The 15,532-nt window shown below is 48.9% G+C and overlaps 1 protein-coding gene across 4 annotated transcripts in view; it reads right to left on the bottom strand.

The window, feature by feature from the left end:
• OXR1 (oxidation resistance 1) overlaps positions 1 to 15,532 on the bottom strand; it is a 660,539-nt gene that overhangs the window by 14,824 nt on the left and 630,183 nt on the right. For all 4 annotated transcript variants that reach the window (XM_075352960.1, XM_075352958.1, XM_075352962.1 and 1 more), the window contains 4 exons: positions 14,011 to 14,136; positions 12,420 to 12,572; positions 7,330 to 7,425; positions 5,569 to 5,642 (listed from right to left, as the gene is read on the bottom strand). In XM_075352960.1, the coding sequence (XP_075209075.1) occupies positions 5,569 to 5,642; positions 7,330 to 7,425; positions 12,420 to 12,572; positions 14,011 to 14,136 (449 nt within the window). The remainder of the gene's footprint in view (positions 1 to 5,568; positions 5,643 to 7,329; positions 7,426 to 12,419; positions 12,573 to 14,010; positions 14,137 to 15,532) is intronic.

The following is a 15,532-nucleotide window of genomic DNA, read 5'->3' on the forward strand; positions in this document are numbered from 1 at the left end:
CCTCGACTGTCCCCTCCTCTGTTGGGGTGTTTTTGGTTTGGCCTGGGGTAAGGATGTTTCCTTTCCCTTGGATTGTTTGATGATTTCATCCAATCTCTCACCAAACAAACAAACGGTCGCCAGAAAATGGCAATCCAGTTAAGCACTTTTTGGAAGCCGAATCTGCCTTCCATTCCCGCAGCCACAAGGCCCTGCGTATTGCCACCGAATTGTCGGCTGCAACCGCCGTACGGCTCGCAGAGTCCAGGACAGCATAAATAGCGTAGGACGCAAATGCCGACGTTTGAGAGGTTATGGACGCCACCTGCGGCGCAGACGTACGTGTGAGTGCGTCAATTTGCGCCTGACCAGCTGAGATAGCTTGGAGTGCCCATACGGCTGCGAATGCTGGAGCAAAAGACGCGCCGATAGCTTCATAGATGGATTTCAACCAGAGCTCCATCTGTCAGTGGCATCCTTGAGTGAAGCTCCATCTTCCACTGCAACTATGGATCTAGCCGCAAGTCTGGAGATTGGAGGATCCACCTTGGGACACTGAGTCCAGCCCTTGACCACGTCAGGGGGGAAAGGGTAACGTGTATCCTTAAGGCGCTTGGAAAAACGCTTATCTGGACAAGCTCGGTGTTTCTGGACTGCCTCTCTGAAGTCAGAGTGGTCCAGAAACATACTCTTTGTACGCTTGGGAAACCTGAAACGGAATTTCTCCTGCTGAGAGGCTGACTCCTCCACTGGAGGAGCTGAGGGAGAAATATCCAACATTACATTGATGGACGCAATAAGATCATTCACTATGGCGTCCCCATCAGGAGTATCAAGGTTGAGAGCGGCTTCAGGATCAGAATCCTGATCAGCTACCTCCGCTTCATCATACAGAGAGTCCTCTCGCTGAGACCCTGAACATTGTGATGATGTCGAGGGGATTTCATAGCGAGCTCGCTTAGTCGGTCTGGGGCTGCGGTCCGTGTCAGAGACCTCACCCTGGGATCCATGAGACACCCCGGGAGGACATTGCTGTTCCAACTGAGGGGGACCAGGGGGCAATGATTCCACAGTGCCCCTGGCTTGAGATGCCGGCCTGGACTGCAAGGCTTCTAATATCTTAGCCATAGTCTCAGAAAGTCTTTCAGTAAAAACTGCAAACTCCGTCCCTGTCACCTGGACAGTGTTAACAGGTGGTTCTCCCTGGGCCGCCCTTAGCAGAGGCTCCGGCTGAGAAAGTGCCACAGGGGCCGAGCATTTGGACGCAGGTGAAACTGCGCGAAAGGGACTGCTTCCATTGCTGCCACCATCTTCCCCAGGAAGTGCATGAGGCGCCTCAAGGGGTGTGACCGACCTTGAAGGAGAGATTGCACCCCTGTCTGTAGTGAACGCTGTTTGTCCAGCGGAAGCTTCACTATCGCTGGAAGAGTATGAAACTCCATGCCAAGATATGTCAGCGATTGGACCGGTGTCAGATTTGACTTTGGAAAATTGATGATCCACCCGAAACTCTGGAGAATCTCCAGAGTAACGTTGAGGCTGTGTTGGCATGCCTCTTGAGAGGGTGCCTTGACCAGCAGATCGTCTAAGTAAGGTATCACTGAGTGACCCTGAGAGTGGAGGACCGCAACTACTGTAGCCATGACCTTGGTGAAAACCCTTGGGGCTGTCGCCAGGCCGAACGGCAGTGCCGCGAACTGAAGGTCTTCGTCTCCTATGGCGAAGCGCAAGAAGCGCTGATGCTCTGGAGCAATTGGTACGTGGAGATAAGCATCCTTGATATCGATCGATGCTAGGAAATCTCCTTGGGACATTGAGGCGATGACGGAGCGGAGGGATTCCATCCGGAACCGCCTGGTCCTTACGTGTTTGTTGAGCAGTTTTAGGTCCAAAACAGGACGGAAGGACCCGTCCTTCTTTGGAACCACAAACAGGTTGGAGTAGAAACCGTGACCCTGTTGCTGAAGAGGAACCGGGACCACCACTCCTTCTGCCTTCAGAATGCCCACCGCCTGCAGAAGAGCCTTGGCTCGCTCGGGAGGCGGAGATGTTCTGAAGAATCGAGTCTGAGGACGAGAGCTGAACTCTATCCTGTAACCGTGAGACAAAATGTCTCTCACCCAACGGTCTTTTACTTGTGGCAGCCAGGTGTCGCAAAAGCGGGGGAGCCTGCCACCGACCGAGGATGCGGTGTGAGGAGGCCGTAAGTCATGAGGAAGCCGCCTTAGTAGCGGCACCTCCGGCGGTCTTTTTAGGGTCGCACAAAGCATAAAAACTGATGAGCCCGTGGCAGCACGGGGGGTGTATAGGCTGAAGGGGAGGGGCTTTACACTTTTAGTGTAATACTTTGTGTGGCCTCCGGAGGCATAGCTATACACCCAATTGTCTGGGTCTCCCAATAAGGAGCGACAAAGAAAAAGGGTATACAGCCCGACCGAACAGAAATATATATATAAATACGTATCTATTCCGGCACCCTAGGGGGGACCAGCACCGGGTGACCGGTGTGGCTTACCGACCGCTAACAAGCGGAGTGTGTGTCCTCCAGATTCCCTGCCTTAGGTCCCCCGGAGCTGCAGAGCTGTTCACTGAGAATCCTCCACCGGCAGAGTGTCAAAAAAAATGGCTGCCGGAGCTCTCAGGGGAGGAGTGGAGCCGTGGGCGGCGCCAGGAAAGTGCGGGAATCTGGGGTCCCCACAGTGATCAGTGAGGGGGGAGGAAACATGCAGGATGCTCCAGCCCTCACATCCGACGTCAGGTCGGCAGTCCCGCCCTTACCCCTGACAGGGAGGCCCGGGGGCGGGATTTTTGCGACTAGGTCGCGATGAAGCCGGGGACTAAATTTGAGACCGCGCCCGACAAGCAAGCACGTTCGGCGCGAAAGTCCGCCGGCCTTCTCAATTCAGCAGCTGCCGCAGCGTCCGGGAAGAAGGTGCGCTCCCTGCACAGTCCCCAATGGGGACACAGAGTACCTTTGAGTTGCAGGGCCCGGTCCCTGAGGTTGAATAGACTCCGGTCCGGCAGATTCCCACAGGGGCTGCGGAGGGAGCACGGTCCCAGTAAATGGATGACCGCTCAGGATCCCACTTCTCCCAGAGCCGCTAAGGGATGGTGAAGGAGACGGCATGAGGCTCCGGCCTTTGTACCCGCAATGGGTACCTCAACCTTAACAACACCGCCGACGTAGTGGGGTGAGAAGGGAACATGCCGGGGGCCCCGTGGGGGCCCTCTTTTCTTCCAACCGACATAACTAATATGAGAATGCATGAGTGGATGTGTGCCTCCTTCCACACAAAGCATAAAACTGAGGAGCCCGTGATCCATGGGAGGGTGTATAGGCAGAGGGGAGGGGTTACACTTTTTAAAGTGTAATACTTTGTGTGGCCTCCGGAGGCAGAAGCTATACACCCAATGGTCTGAGTCTCCCAATGGAGCGACAAAGAAATACGGAATATAATATTATTATAAACAAGGGTTCTATGGTAAAAGTTTCTGCTTTTTATCATCTATGTTCTACATAAAGAACTTTGCAACTAAAAGGCAAATAAATGTAAAGTGGTAGTAGCTGTCTATTCAGTGCCCATGATTAGCTCCCATGGGGGCATCACGTGCATTTCTCATCTACCCCATTGTCCTCAATGTGCCTGGTTAGGCAGCTACTCTCCCACTGGAATAAAAGACGCAAGAGAAGTGATTTATTTTAAATTGTAGGTGAAAAATGTACATAGAAATCGCTGACTACAGAGAAAAGTAAAGAACAAGAAAAAGAAGGACACAATGGTTTCTCTATACTGTGTAACCCATGGCAGGATCTAAAAGTTGTACAACAAAAGGATGAGGGTCCGCGCGGAAATGCAGTGTTTAAATGCCGCCGTCAGTCAGTGACTATTGCATTTAAAGGGGTAACAGCAGCGACTGGAGCTAGTGTCAATCGCTGCTGATGGAAGCAGATTCCAGCGTTGGAGGCGGTGACAATGGACAGATATGCGCTGACTTGCCGATAATGCTGGCCACTGACTAGCATGTTAGCACGGCCACAGGGATGTACTAACATGTTAAGAGGGCGGACTAGTCGGGGGAACTAACGTCCTTGCGACTACTCACTGACCTCATTAGTATATCAAAGAATCTTTAGAAATACTTCTAAAGATCTCTTTGTATTCTGCTAGATGCAGGGACTGTTCGCAATATGCACCCACAACTGCTTGTGGTTCTAGGTGTATATTGGACCTGACCGTTCACTTTAATGAGAGGCATCCAGTAATAAGATGTGCAGAAATCGTTACGATGTGCACACCACTTAGTTTAATGCACCTACCTCCTCACTGGACAGAAATGTTACTCCAGTCCGCAACGGGAATAACGTTCCCGACATTAGACACCGCTGCTTTCAATGACGGGGCTGCTTGAAACTTGCACCAAAACTTGCAAAATTACTGTGCACGTCTGTGTTGTGTAGAAATTATCCAACTTTTTTCAGGGTTTTCACCAGCTTTCTGGCATAACCCTTTGATGCATTAGCCCCTTAGTGTTGGTTTGTACCTGACGACACACCAGGCAAGTGAACATCTTAAAATGACAGAACCCTTTAACTTAAAGGCGTACTCCAGGGAGATAATAAAATTATACTGGCCCTGCCTTCAAACTATAAAGATGAGATGCACAGTGCAGTTCCATATCCTCACAATACCTGTAATTCAGTGTGACAGGAGCTGCTCTTCACTGCTCCCACTCTCCTCTGGGATGTTACATCACACATCTGTCTGCTCCCTTCTGTTCGTAAGAGCCAGCTACTGGTACTAACCATAGGAAGCAGACTGATGCATGATGCAACGTCCCAGCGAAGAGGGGGAGCAGCTCCTGTCACACTGTATTACAGGTACTGTAGTGTGAAGATATGGAACTGCACGCTGCCTTTCGTTTTTGTAGTTTGAGGTTAGGGACAGTAGAAGAATGGTTTTTTTTATTTAACCTTTTAAACTCCTTCATGATCTAGGACGTATATATACACGTACTAACTCGCCTCCCTCTGGTTTCTGCAGGCTCTCCTAACAGGTCTGTTGAACTGAGCAGCAGAACTATGGCTAACAGGAGTGGGCAGATGGGTGATATACCCGCAGCTGATAATCCTTTAGATTGCGCTGTCAAACTCGTACAGTGCAATCCAATGTGCTCCGGCGGGGAGCGCGCTGATCCCTGCCGTGATCACAGGGTGCTAATGGGTTGTCATGACAGCGCGGGGTTACATGTCATGACATACTCACAGGAAGTTGGCATTTCTGCTGATCAGAGCGATGCTGAAAACACCGCTCTGATCAGCACAAACAATCGGACTGTGCAACAATAAAGTCCCCTGGAGAAAAAAGGACAAGGAAAAAAAAACAAAAAAAAAAAAAACCCAAAAATATTTTTGATGTCGCCGCATTCAGAAATGCCCTATCAAAATATAAAATCAATTTGTCTGATCCGTATAAAGGTGAATGGCTTAATTTACATTCGAAACTAGCCGAATATAGCAGACCTGAGCCACAGTGTGACAACTCGTAATGAATATAGTAATAAGAATAAGATAAGGGAACAATCATTTACCCTCCTCCACCGAATGCTAGAGAGTCCATGTCTCCTTTGATGAAGAACATGTTATCACCCGTCCATTTAAAGACCTAAGAAGAAAGGGACAAGAAGAAATTCAAGTTAAAGCAGCCCGTGCACTGAAAGCCAGACATCACGCGTGTGTGACCGGTGCCACAGGGTGCAGACTTTCATTAAAGCTGGCAACAGATTACGTCATAATTATAGGACTTTTAACTGGAATTACAAGAGACAGATCTGCGGCGACCTCACAACCAGATACTAGACATGATCACAAGGGTGAGCTGTAATGAAAGCATTGATGTTATGGCAGTATCATAGTGCGCTCAGTACTAGAGGTCTTTGTGGAAACTAAACTTGTCTGCCCCAAACCTTTCCTCTCCTCTATACAAAGCGCTCAGCAAGTTGTCTTCTAGTTTGATAACAACCCCATGTTTTGCTGGAGGAAGAGAAAATGCTGCAACACCATGGACTTCTAAAATGCTTTGTTCTGCCAGTCCGTCCACCGCTGCCCCGCCAGTCCGCCCACCGCTGCCCCGCCAGTCCGCCCACCGCTGCCCCGCCAGTCCGCCCACCGCTGCCCCGCCAGTCCGCCCACCGCTGCCCCGCCAGTCCGCCCACCGCTGCCCCGCCAGTCCGCCCACCGCTGCCCCGCCAGTCCGCCCACCGCTGCCCCCGCCAGTCCGTCCACCGCTGCCCCGCCAGTCCGTCCACCGCTGCCCCGCCAGTCCGTCCACCGCTGCCCCGCCAGTCCGTCCACCGCTGCCCCGCCAGTCCGTCCACCGCTGCCCCGCCAGTCCGTCCACCGCTGCCCCGCCAGTCCGCCCACCGCTGCCCCGCCAGTCCGCCCACCGCTGCCCCGCCAGTCCGCCCACCGCTGCCCCGCCAGTCCGCCCACCGCTGCCCCGCCAGTCCGCCCACCGCTGCCCCGCCAGTCCGCCCACCGCTGCCCCGCCAGTCCGCCCACCACTGCCCCGCCAGTCCGCCCACCGCTGCCCCGCCAGTCCGCCCACCGCTGCCCCGCCAGTCCGCCCACCGCTGCCCTTTTGCTTTCCTGATGCCATGAAGTGTCCTACCAACATGTGAGCACTGCAGCAAATGCCCAGCACCAGCGATGATGGCCACATGGATGCTCTGTAACGGTGTCAAGTCTGATGACTGGCTGCAGTGGTCACATCCTGGTACAGCAAGACCAAGAGATCACTGGAGCACTGGAGGCTTTATACCAGGTGTGCAATGTTTGATTCTTCATATTTGCAGATTTTACGGATCACCCACTTTGTAAGAAACTAACAAAATGGGACAGTGATGCACTATGGGTAAAGCCAAACATCACTATTAATCGGTCACCAGGTTTTTGCTCCCTCAATTGAGAGCATCACAATGTAGAGACAGAGACCCCGATTCCAGCAATGTGTCACTTACTGAGCTGTTTGCAGTCATTTTCATAAAAATCCATGTTTTCTCTGCTGAAGATCTAGCAGTTATACAGAGCTCATGAATATGCTGGACTACCTGCAGCATGCCAAGTAGTCCTGTAATGATAAAATCACTGATTAATCAGCAGGAGATTATCAAAAGTACACTAAGAAGCCCAGTAAGTGACATCGCTGGAATCAGGATTCCTGCACCTTCATTATGCTGCTCTCAGATTAGGTGTCAGCCTGCTGACAAGAGTCCCTTTAATTCAGGACCTATCAATTACCCAAGCACACCCGAATGGTTTCAAACGACCCCAAAGGATGAAAATCGACTCACCTTAAATTCAGGGCAGAAAGTGAACAGGAACGTTTCCCCGGTGCCATAAAAACCATCGCTGATTTTAAATGGTTCAGAAGCCAACGCCCCAAAAATCTGAAAAGGAACAGAATTGTTTAATCCTTTACTACAAAATAAAAAATTATTATTACTTGTAATCCTTTATCCACAATTCTCAGCGCAGCCCATGATGAGCGGTGAGGTCTGCACTATAATGGAATAGAGCGGATAATCTGATATTCGGCCTCGATCTGCTCCGTGTTCAGGCAAAACGCCAAATATGAAAGATCTGAGATTAGAAAACATTTCATGACTTCATTTTATACTTATTCCATTTTGCACATCCTCCTCCTCCTCCTGCTGAGACGCTAATTGCCGGCATAATTAAGGAAATTATATTTGCATTCAGTCAATATCCCCTGTAAGTTAATTAACAATGAAGATGACCGGATAATATAAGAAAGGATTTATTCATTAACAAATACTCGGGCCTGATTCTAAGAGTGTTCGCCAGAGCTCTGCCACAAAATACTTTATAACAAAAAAAAAAAAAAAAATTGTGCACCTGAGTTATGAAAAATATTGCAACTTTTGGCTTTTTTTTTAGGCCAGTCTCTATAATATGGGCAGGACGGGGAGTGTCAATGTCCTCCACAGGCCAGAAATGTCGTCCAACCCCCGACTAGAGTAACATTTCTGACAAGACGCACACCACATCCCGTCCAGCTCACGCTCCACATGACCCAGTCTCCAGACGCCTCTCTTGTCCTACCACTTGCCCTACTGATCTCTTCCCCTCACACCTACTCCAGTTCCTCTCTCCGGTTGTCACCACTCACCTAACTAAACTCTTAAACCTCTCTCTTCTGGCACCTTCCCCTCCTCCCTCTCTTCTGGCGTCTTCCCCTCCTCCCTCTCTTCTGGCGTCTTCCCCTCCTCCCTCTCTTCTGGCGTCTTCCCCTCCTCCCTCTCTTCTGGCGTCTTCCCCTCCTCCCTCTCTTCTGGCGTCTTCCCCTCCTCCCTCTCTTCAGGCGTCTTCCCCTCCTCCCTCTCTTCTGGCGTCTTCCCCTCCTCCCTCTCTTCTGGAGTCTTCCCCTCCTCCCTCTCTTCTGGCGTCTTCCCCTCCTCCCTCTCTTCTGGCGTCTTCCCCTCCTCCCTCTCTTCTGGCGTCTTCCCCTCCTCCCTCTCTTCTGGCGTCTTCCCCTCCTCCCTCTCTTCTGGCGTCTTCCCCTCCTCCCTCTCTTCTGGCGTCTTCCCCTCCTCCCTCTCTTCTGGCGTCTTCCCCTCCTCCCTCTCTTCTGGCGTCTTCCCCTCCTCCCTCTCTTCTGGCGTCTTCCCCTCCTCCCTCTCTTCTGGCGTCTTCCCCTCCTCCCTCTCTTCTGGCGTCTCCCCCTCCTCCCTCTCTTCTGGCGTCTCCCCCTCCTCCCTCTCTTCTGGCGTCTCCCCCTCCTCCCTCTCTTCTGGCGTCTCCCCCTCCTCCCTCTCTTCTGGCGTCTCCCCCTCCTCCCTCTCTTCTGGTACCTTCCCCTCCTCCCTCTCTTCTGGCGTCTCCCCCTCCTCCCTCTCTTCTGGCGTCTCCCCCTCCTCCCTCTCTTCTGGTACCTTCCCCTCCTCCCTCTCTTCTGGCATCTCCCCCTCCTCCCTCTCTTCTGGTACCTCCCCCTCCTCCCTCTCTTCTGGCATCTCCCCCTCCTCCCTCTCTTCTGGTACCTCCCCCTCCTCCCTCTCTTCTGGTACCTTCTCCACCTCCCTCTCTTCTGGTACCTTCCCCTCCTCCCTCTCTTCTGGTACCTTTCCCTCCTCCCTCTCTTCTGGTACCTTTCCCTCCTCCCTCTCTTCTGGTACCTTCCCCTCCTCCCTCTCTTCTGGTACCTTCCCCTCCTCCCTCTCTTCTGGTACCTTCCCCTCCTCCCTCTCTTCTGGTACCTTCCCCTCCTCCCTCTCTTCTGGTACCTTCCCCTCCTCCCTCTCTTCTGGTACCTTCCCCTCCTCCCTCTCTTCTGGTACCTTCCCCTCCTCCCTCTCTTCTGTTACCTTCCCCTCCTCCCTCTCTTCTGTTACCTTCCCCTCCTCCCTCTCTTCTGTTACCTTCCCCTCCTCCCTCTCTTCTGTTACCTTCCCCTCCTCCCTCTCTTCTGGTGTCTTCCCCTCCTCCCTCTCTTCTGGCATCTTCCCCTCCTCCCTCTCTTCTGGTACCTTCCCCTCCTCCCTCTCTTCTGGTACCTTCCCCTCCTCCCTCTCTTCTGGTACCTTCTCCACCTCCCTCTCTTCTGGTACCTTCCCCACCTCCCTCTCTTCTGGCATCTCCCCCTCCTCCCTCTCTTCTGGTACCTTCCCCTCCTCCCTCAGGGTAGTGCTAGACTGTATGGGCTGCTTCCAGGGATGACGTCCCTTTTGTCACGTGATAGTATTTTGAACACGCCCCTATCACGTGACAAAAGGGACGTCATCCCTGGAAGCAGCCCATACAGTCTAGCACTACCCTGAGCACAGTGTGAGCGCTGGTGAGGTTTGCGCGCTCACGAGATTATGGGCGGGTACTTGCTGATAACAATCACAGCCCCGCCCATAATCACTTGCCTGCGCACACGTCACCAGCGGTCACACTGCTCAGTCCCGTGAGACTGGCACTGGGCATGCGCGGGGATGGCTGGAGCAGTGGGCGGTGCATCAGCTATGGAAAGGAGCGATTGGGGGCGGCATACAGGACCAGGGGGCAGAATAACGGACGCCAGAAAGCCCGCCCCCGTGTCACATTTACAGTATCTGAATACAAAAAGGTACCACTTTATAAAGTCTTAATTTTGGTCTCACAGGGGGCACAATAATAACAGGGACCTTTCTAGAATGCAGCCCAGGAGCTGCAGAGGGGGAAGCTTTTAGGTTTTGGGCGAAATTTCTGCTGACAGGTTCCCTTTAACCTCTGAATCGTAAACCGCTGCATAATATGTTGGCGCTATAGATTATTATTATGTGCATCTCTTAAAAGGGAATCTGTCATCAGGTTTTTACTGCCCCATCAGAGCAGCATAATGTAGAGACAGAGACCCTGATTGCAGCGATGTGTCACTTACTGAGCTGTTTGCTGTCACTTTGATAAAGTCAATGTTTTCTCTGCTGCAAATGTAGCAGGTATACAGAGCTCATGAATATGCTGGACTACCTGCAGCACGCCAAGTAGTTCTGTAATGATAAACCACTGCTGATTAAACTGACTATCAAAACTACACTAAGCAGCTCAGTAAGTGACATCACTGGAATCAGGATCTCTGCCTCTACCTTATGCTGCTCTCAGATTAGGTGGCAAAAACCTGGTGACAGACTCCTTTTAATGATTAGCAAAGAGGAGCAAGATCCACCTAAATTTATTAAACTGGCATACAAAAGGATAGTCTTAATGAATCGGGCCTCAGGAGTTTAGGAATCTCTTAATTTTGTTGCAGAACAGAAACACTTCAGTGTGTCCCATGGCAATGTCTGCTTAGGTCCCATTCTCCATAATGGAAGCACGGCCCTTCCTCTGCTGCATATGTTCTGCACACTTTCCCCCATAGGTGTCTGCTTCAAAATACAGTACAGCAACCTGCAAAATCCGCACAAGTCTGAGACGTCTTTAGGTGCATGGGAGCTGGAGTTTTCAGGAAATCACATATAGTTTGTTTGAACTGTTAAAGACAGCAGATTTTCAGTGCAAAAAAAAAAAAAGAAAAAAACACGCAGAACTTACACTGAGATGCGTTTTTGTTTTTTTTTTTGCATGGAAAATATGTTATGGGGGAACACGGCCTTACTCCGTGAATGTGCCATATAAAACCCTATAATTAGGATGTAGTTGAAGTCCCCTTAAGAAGCATTTAAAGGGGTGTTAAAAAAAAAAAAAAAAAAAAGACTTTAAAATTTTCAGAAAACTGCTTCAACTTAGGCTGCTTTCACACCTCCGGTTTTAGCTGTGCGGCTAAATCCGGCTCTAAAACCTATGCAACAGATGTGGCGAAAAAAACGCATCCTTTGCATAAGTTTTTACATGCGGCCCGTCCGGTTTTTGCCGGTTGCAGCACGCTACTGAGCATGCGCAGTGCAAAAAAAAAAACAAAAAAAAAACGCATGCGGTGGCCGGATGCGGCTTTTGCCGCATCGTGCCGCATCCGGCATCCATAGGCATGCATTGGAAAAAGCGCCGCATCGGCCGGATGCGGCGCGATGCGTTTTTTTTTTTGCTGGACAAAAAAAACGTGCCAGGCAACGTTCCATCCGGCCGCCGCATGGGCTAAATATGCCGCATCCGGCAAAAAAAACGACCGAACGCAAGGCCATGCGGCACAATCCGGCACTAATGAAAGTCTATGCAAAAAAAAACGCAACCGGCGGCAAAAAACCCCCCCAAAAAAAACAAAAAACAAAAAAAAAAACCTGTTGCGTTTTTATCTGCAAAGAGCCGGATTGTGCCGCACAGCAAAAACCGGATATGTGACAGTAGCCTTATCTTCACATACCACAGTAATGATGGGTTAGAAATAGGCACTTTGTCTACTGCAACTGGAAAATTGTGTGCATCAGTGTGTTGGTTATGGGTTTCCCACAAGCGGAAATTTAAAGGGATGATCCCATGAACAAAAAAAAACAAAAAAAAAAAGTGACGAGTACAATCAGTGGGGGGTTGACGTCACAAGAACAGGCGGTCTGCTTCCTAAATGTAAATGGATGGTTACTGTACATGTGACCACATTTCCTTACTGTCTGTGGGAGCAGAAGGGACACGTGTTATTGGAACGCTAGACAAGCACTGGATCTACCCAAATGAAAAAAAAATTAAAAAAAAAAAAAAAATGCAGAAAATTGACATTCTGCGTCTTTTTTCAGCAACAAAATCTGCAAGGGAAAAAGAAGCAGCGTGTGCACAGCAAGTCCGGATCCTCTGACTTTGCTGCGATGCTTTTTTCCCTGCGGTATGGTTTAATATCTGCAAGGAAAAACGCGTGAAAAACCACTATGTGTGCACACAGCCTAACTTAGGTTTTGGTGCAGTAATTGTGCGGCAAATGTTCTGCCTAAAAATGATCCCGTAAAGCACACAAAGCGACAAGACTGACCTGAGCATCGCTGTCCTTAATCACCAGGAGCACAGGGGTGTCTAACCCCAGCATGGTCCTGTAGAGGGTCTTCAGACTCATCCCATGCTTCCCAGTACTGTACACAAGTGTCCACGGATAGCCGATGGTCCGAGGAGGCAGGTTCTTGGTCAGCTGTGGAAGGAGTTAAATACACAGTCTGGATTAAAAAATGGAAATAAATAGAAGTGCTTTGAGCGATATAAGAGTGCACATTATTACTACTAATGGTGGTCATTAACAATCCTCACGTGCCGCTGCCTGACAATAGGCAGAAAGCCATCGTCATGACTGGACGAGCAACATTTGCAATCCTGGTGTCCCATGGCCACAAACCAACGTGCAGCCCTAGCCTAAGGCACTGCCAGACACTTGGGGGTACTTCTCACATAGCGAGATCGCTGCTGAGTCACGGTTTTTGTGACGCACCAGTGACCTCATTAGCGATGTCGCTGTGTGTGACACTGATCAGCGATCTGGCCCCTGCTGTGAAATCGCTGCTCTTTACACACAGTGCTGGTTCATTTTTTTGCTCGTTGCTCTCCCGCTGTGAAGCACACATCGCTGTACGTGACAGCGAGAGAGCAACGATCTGAATGTGCAGGGAGCCGGCGTCTGGCAGCCTGCGGTAAGCTGTAACCAAGGTAAATATCGGGTAACCAAGCGAAGTGCTTTGCTTGGTTACCCGATATTTACCTTGGTTACTAGCGTCCGCCGCTCTCAGGCTGCCAGTGCTGGCTCCCTGCACACATAGCCGGAGTACACATCGGGTAAATAAGCAAAGCGGTTTGCTTATTAACCCGATGTGTACTCTGGCTACGAGTGCAGGGAGTCAGCGCTAAGCGGTGTGCGCTGGTAACCAAGGTAAATATCGGGTAACCAAGCGCTTGGTTACCCAATATTTACCTTAGTTACCAAGCGCAGCATCGATTCCACGCGTCGCTGGTCACTGGTGAGATCTGCCTGATTGACAGCTCACCAGCGACCATGTACGACGCACCAGCAATCCTGACCAGGTCAGATCGCTGGTGGGATCGCTGGAGCGTCGCTAAAGTGTGACGGTACCCTTACATTGGTTGCTTTATTTGCCAAGGGAACAGAGGAATGGGCATGTTGATAATCAACCCTTGTTTCTCCCAATATGTGCATTGTGGAAAAAAAATATGTACACCATACATTGCATTGGCCGCAGTTTAGTGAGAGAAGTGCAATCACGAAGGTCTCATAGCAGAGGAAATACTTCTTTTGCTCTAAACTACAGGCCCTAAGAATGTTTCAGAAGGGATAGTGGGCTCGTGATCTGCCACTGGCGGCTGCTGGCCGTTCACATGCTTGCTACAGGCATTTGTAGCCCAGCTTCAAGAAGCATTGCTTGCATTGTTAAGCAACATCAAAGGCTTTATACATAGTAGAAAATGGCAAATGGCCCCCCAACATTCTCCGGCCCCGGCGGCTCATTACACATCATTGTGACACTATGAAGCGCAATGCAAATTCCGCATGGTTATCGGCACAGACTGTGCGAGCTGCCGGGCGCTGGGTACTCCGCCGCTACCGGATAAATCAGTAGCACCTTTTCTATCTCATCAACTTGCAGGAGCTGACTGGGGTCGCTGAGGTTGGGTCTGAACACTTCGGGCTCCAGGTCCGTCTTGATGCTTGTAGTTTGCTTGGAGGTCACGTCCTCTCGTGTTGTTATCTTTGGAAGAGATTAAGAAACAAGTTAATAACATGTGCAGAGACCATTGTGCGGAGAGGGGGAGGGGTGCCGCCTGTGCATTTCAGAGCCATTGCCATGATCTGTGCACAATGTGCCTGCTCTGCAGCTCTCTCTCTATATATTTGCTATATATATTATATATTTTATATATATATATATATATATATATATATATTTTATATATTATATTCTATAAATTAATTTTATAATTTATTTATTTTTTTTTTCCACAGACTTCAAAGTAGAGCTGTACAAAGAAAGCCAGTAGCAAATTTGTACCTGCCTCATATATTAAGGGAAGCGATAATGTCTTGGCCTTTTTTTTTTGGAAGGTGCAGATAAGAGAAATAGATTGTTCTCGATAAATGGAGCAGAATCCGTGCAAGATGCACAATGGACCTCTTAAAACCACCTTCTGGAGGTTTGGTTTTTTTTCTGCTGTATTTTGGGCTAAATATTTTTACAGTTGTGTTTTACATAAACATTTTGCCCTGTTTTGGCTTTTAGCGGTTTCCCTGCACATTGCTGGCTGATGAGCTAACTTAGAATTCATCAGTGAGCCTGTTCTAAGAGAATTTGTCACTCTTATGGGTCTTTCTGAGCTCCGCTCAGCCAATTTGACACAGTGTAGCTCACCTTTTATGTAGGATCATAAATCACCTGAGCGGAGCTCAACAAGCGAGATGTAAGTGCTATTTTTTTTACAGCAAACTCACTAACTGGATCTTAGTTAACTCATTACGCATTCTTTAAACAGATACTATAGAAGGCAAGTGGTGCAACATTTTTAGTGAAACAGCATTGTAAAAATATATTAACCGAAAGTAGGTACGATTTATGGACACTTGTGCTTTTTTTAGCACTTGCCCCTGTTGACCTCACGCTGGTTCGGAGGCCAGGGCTAGAGAGAATATATATATATATATATATATATATATATATATATATATATATATATATATATATATGCACTAATATATATACATTTTATATAATATATAATCTACAAATTTATTTATATATTTTGTATGTGTATTGTATTTGTATGTATTTGCAAATTTGTTGTTTCTAGATTTTATGTATCATTCATTATAGATACATGCATACATATAATATAGATATTATATATATATATATATATATATATATATATATATATATATATATATATATATAAAATTATATCTATGTATGTATCTATAATGAATATGATGAATAATACATAAAATCTAGAACAAATATATAATATCTAAATAAAGTGTCTAAATATTTAATAAATAATAATATGTGGTTGCGGCCTTGTCGGACTTCTACGGTCTCCTGTATTTTGGCAAATCCTACATTAGTGCATAATTGCATGAATGGCTATGGAGGA

Source organism: Anomaloglossus baeobatrachus, chromosome 6 (genome assembly GCF_048569485.1).
Source record: "Anomaloglossus baeobatrachus isolate aAnoBae1 chromosome 6, aAnoBae1.hap1, whole genome shotgun sequence".
NCBI lineage: Eukaryota > Metazoa > Chordata > Amphibia > Anura > Aromobatidae > Anomaloglossus > Anomaloglossus baeobatrachus.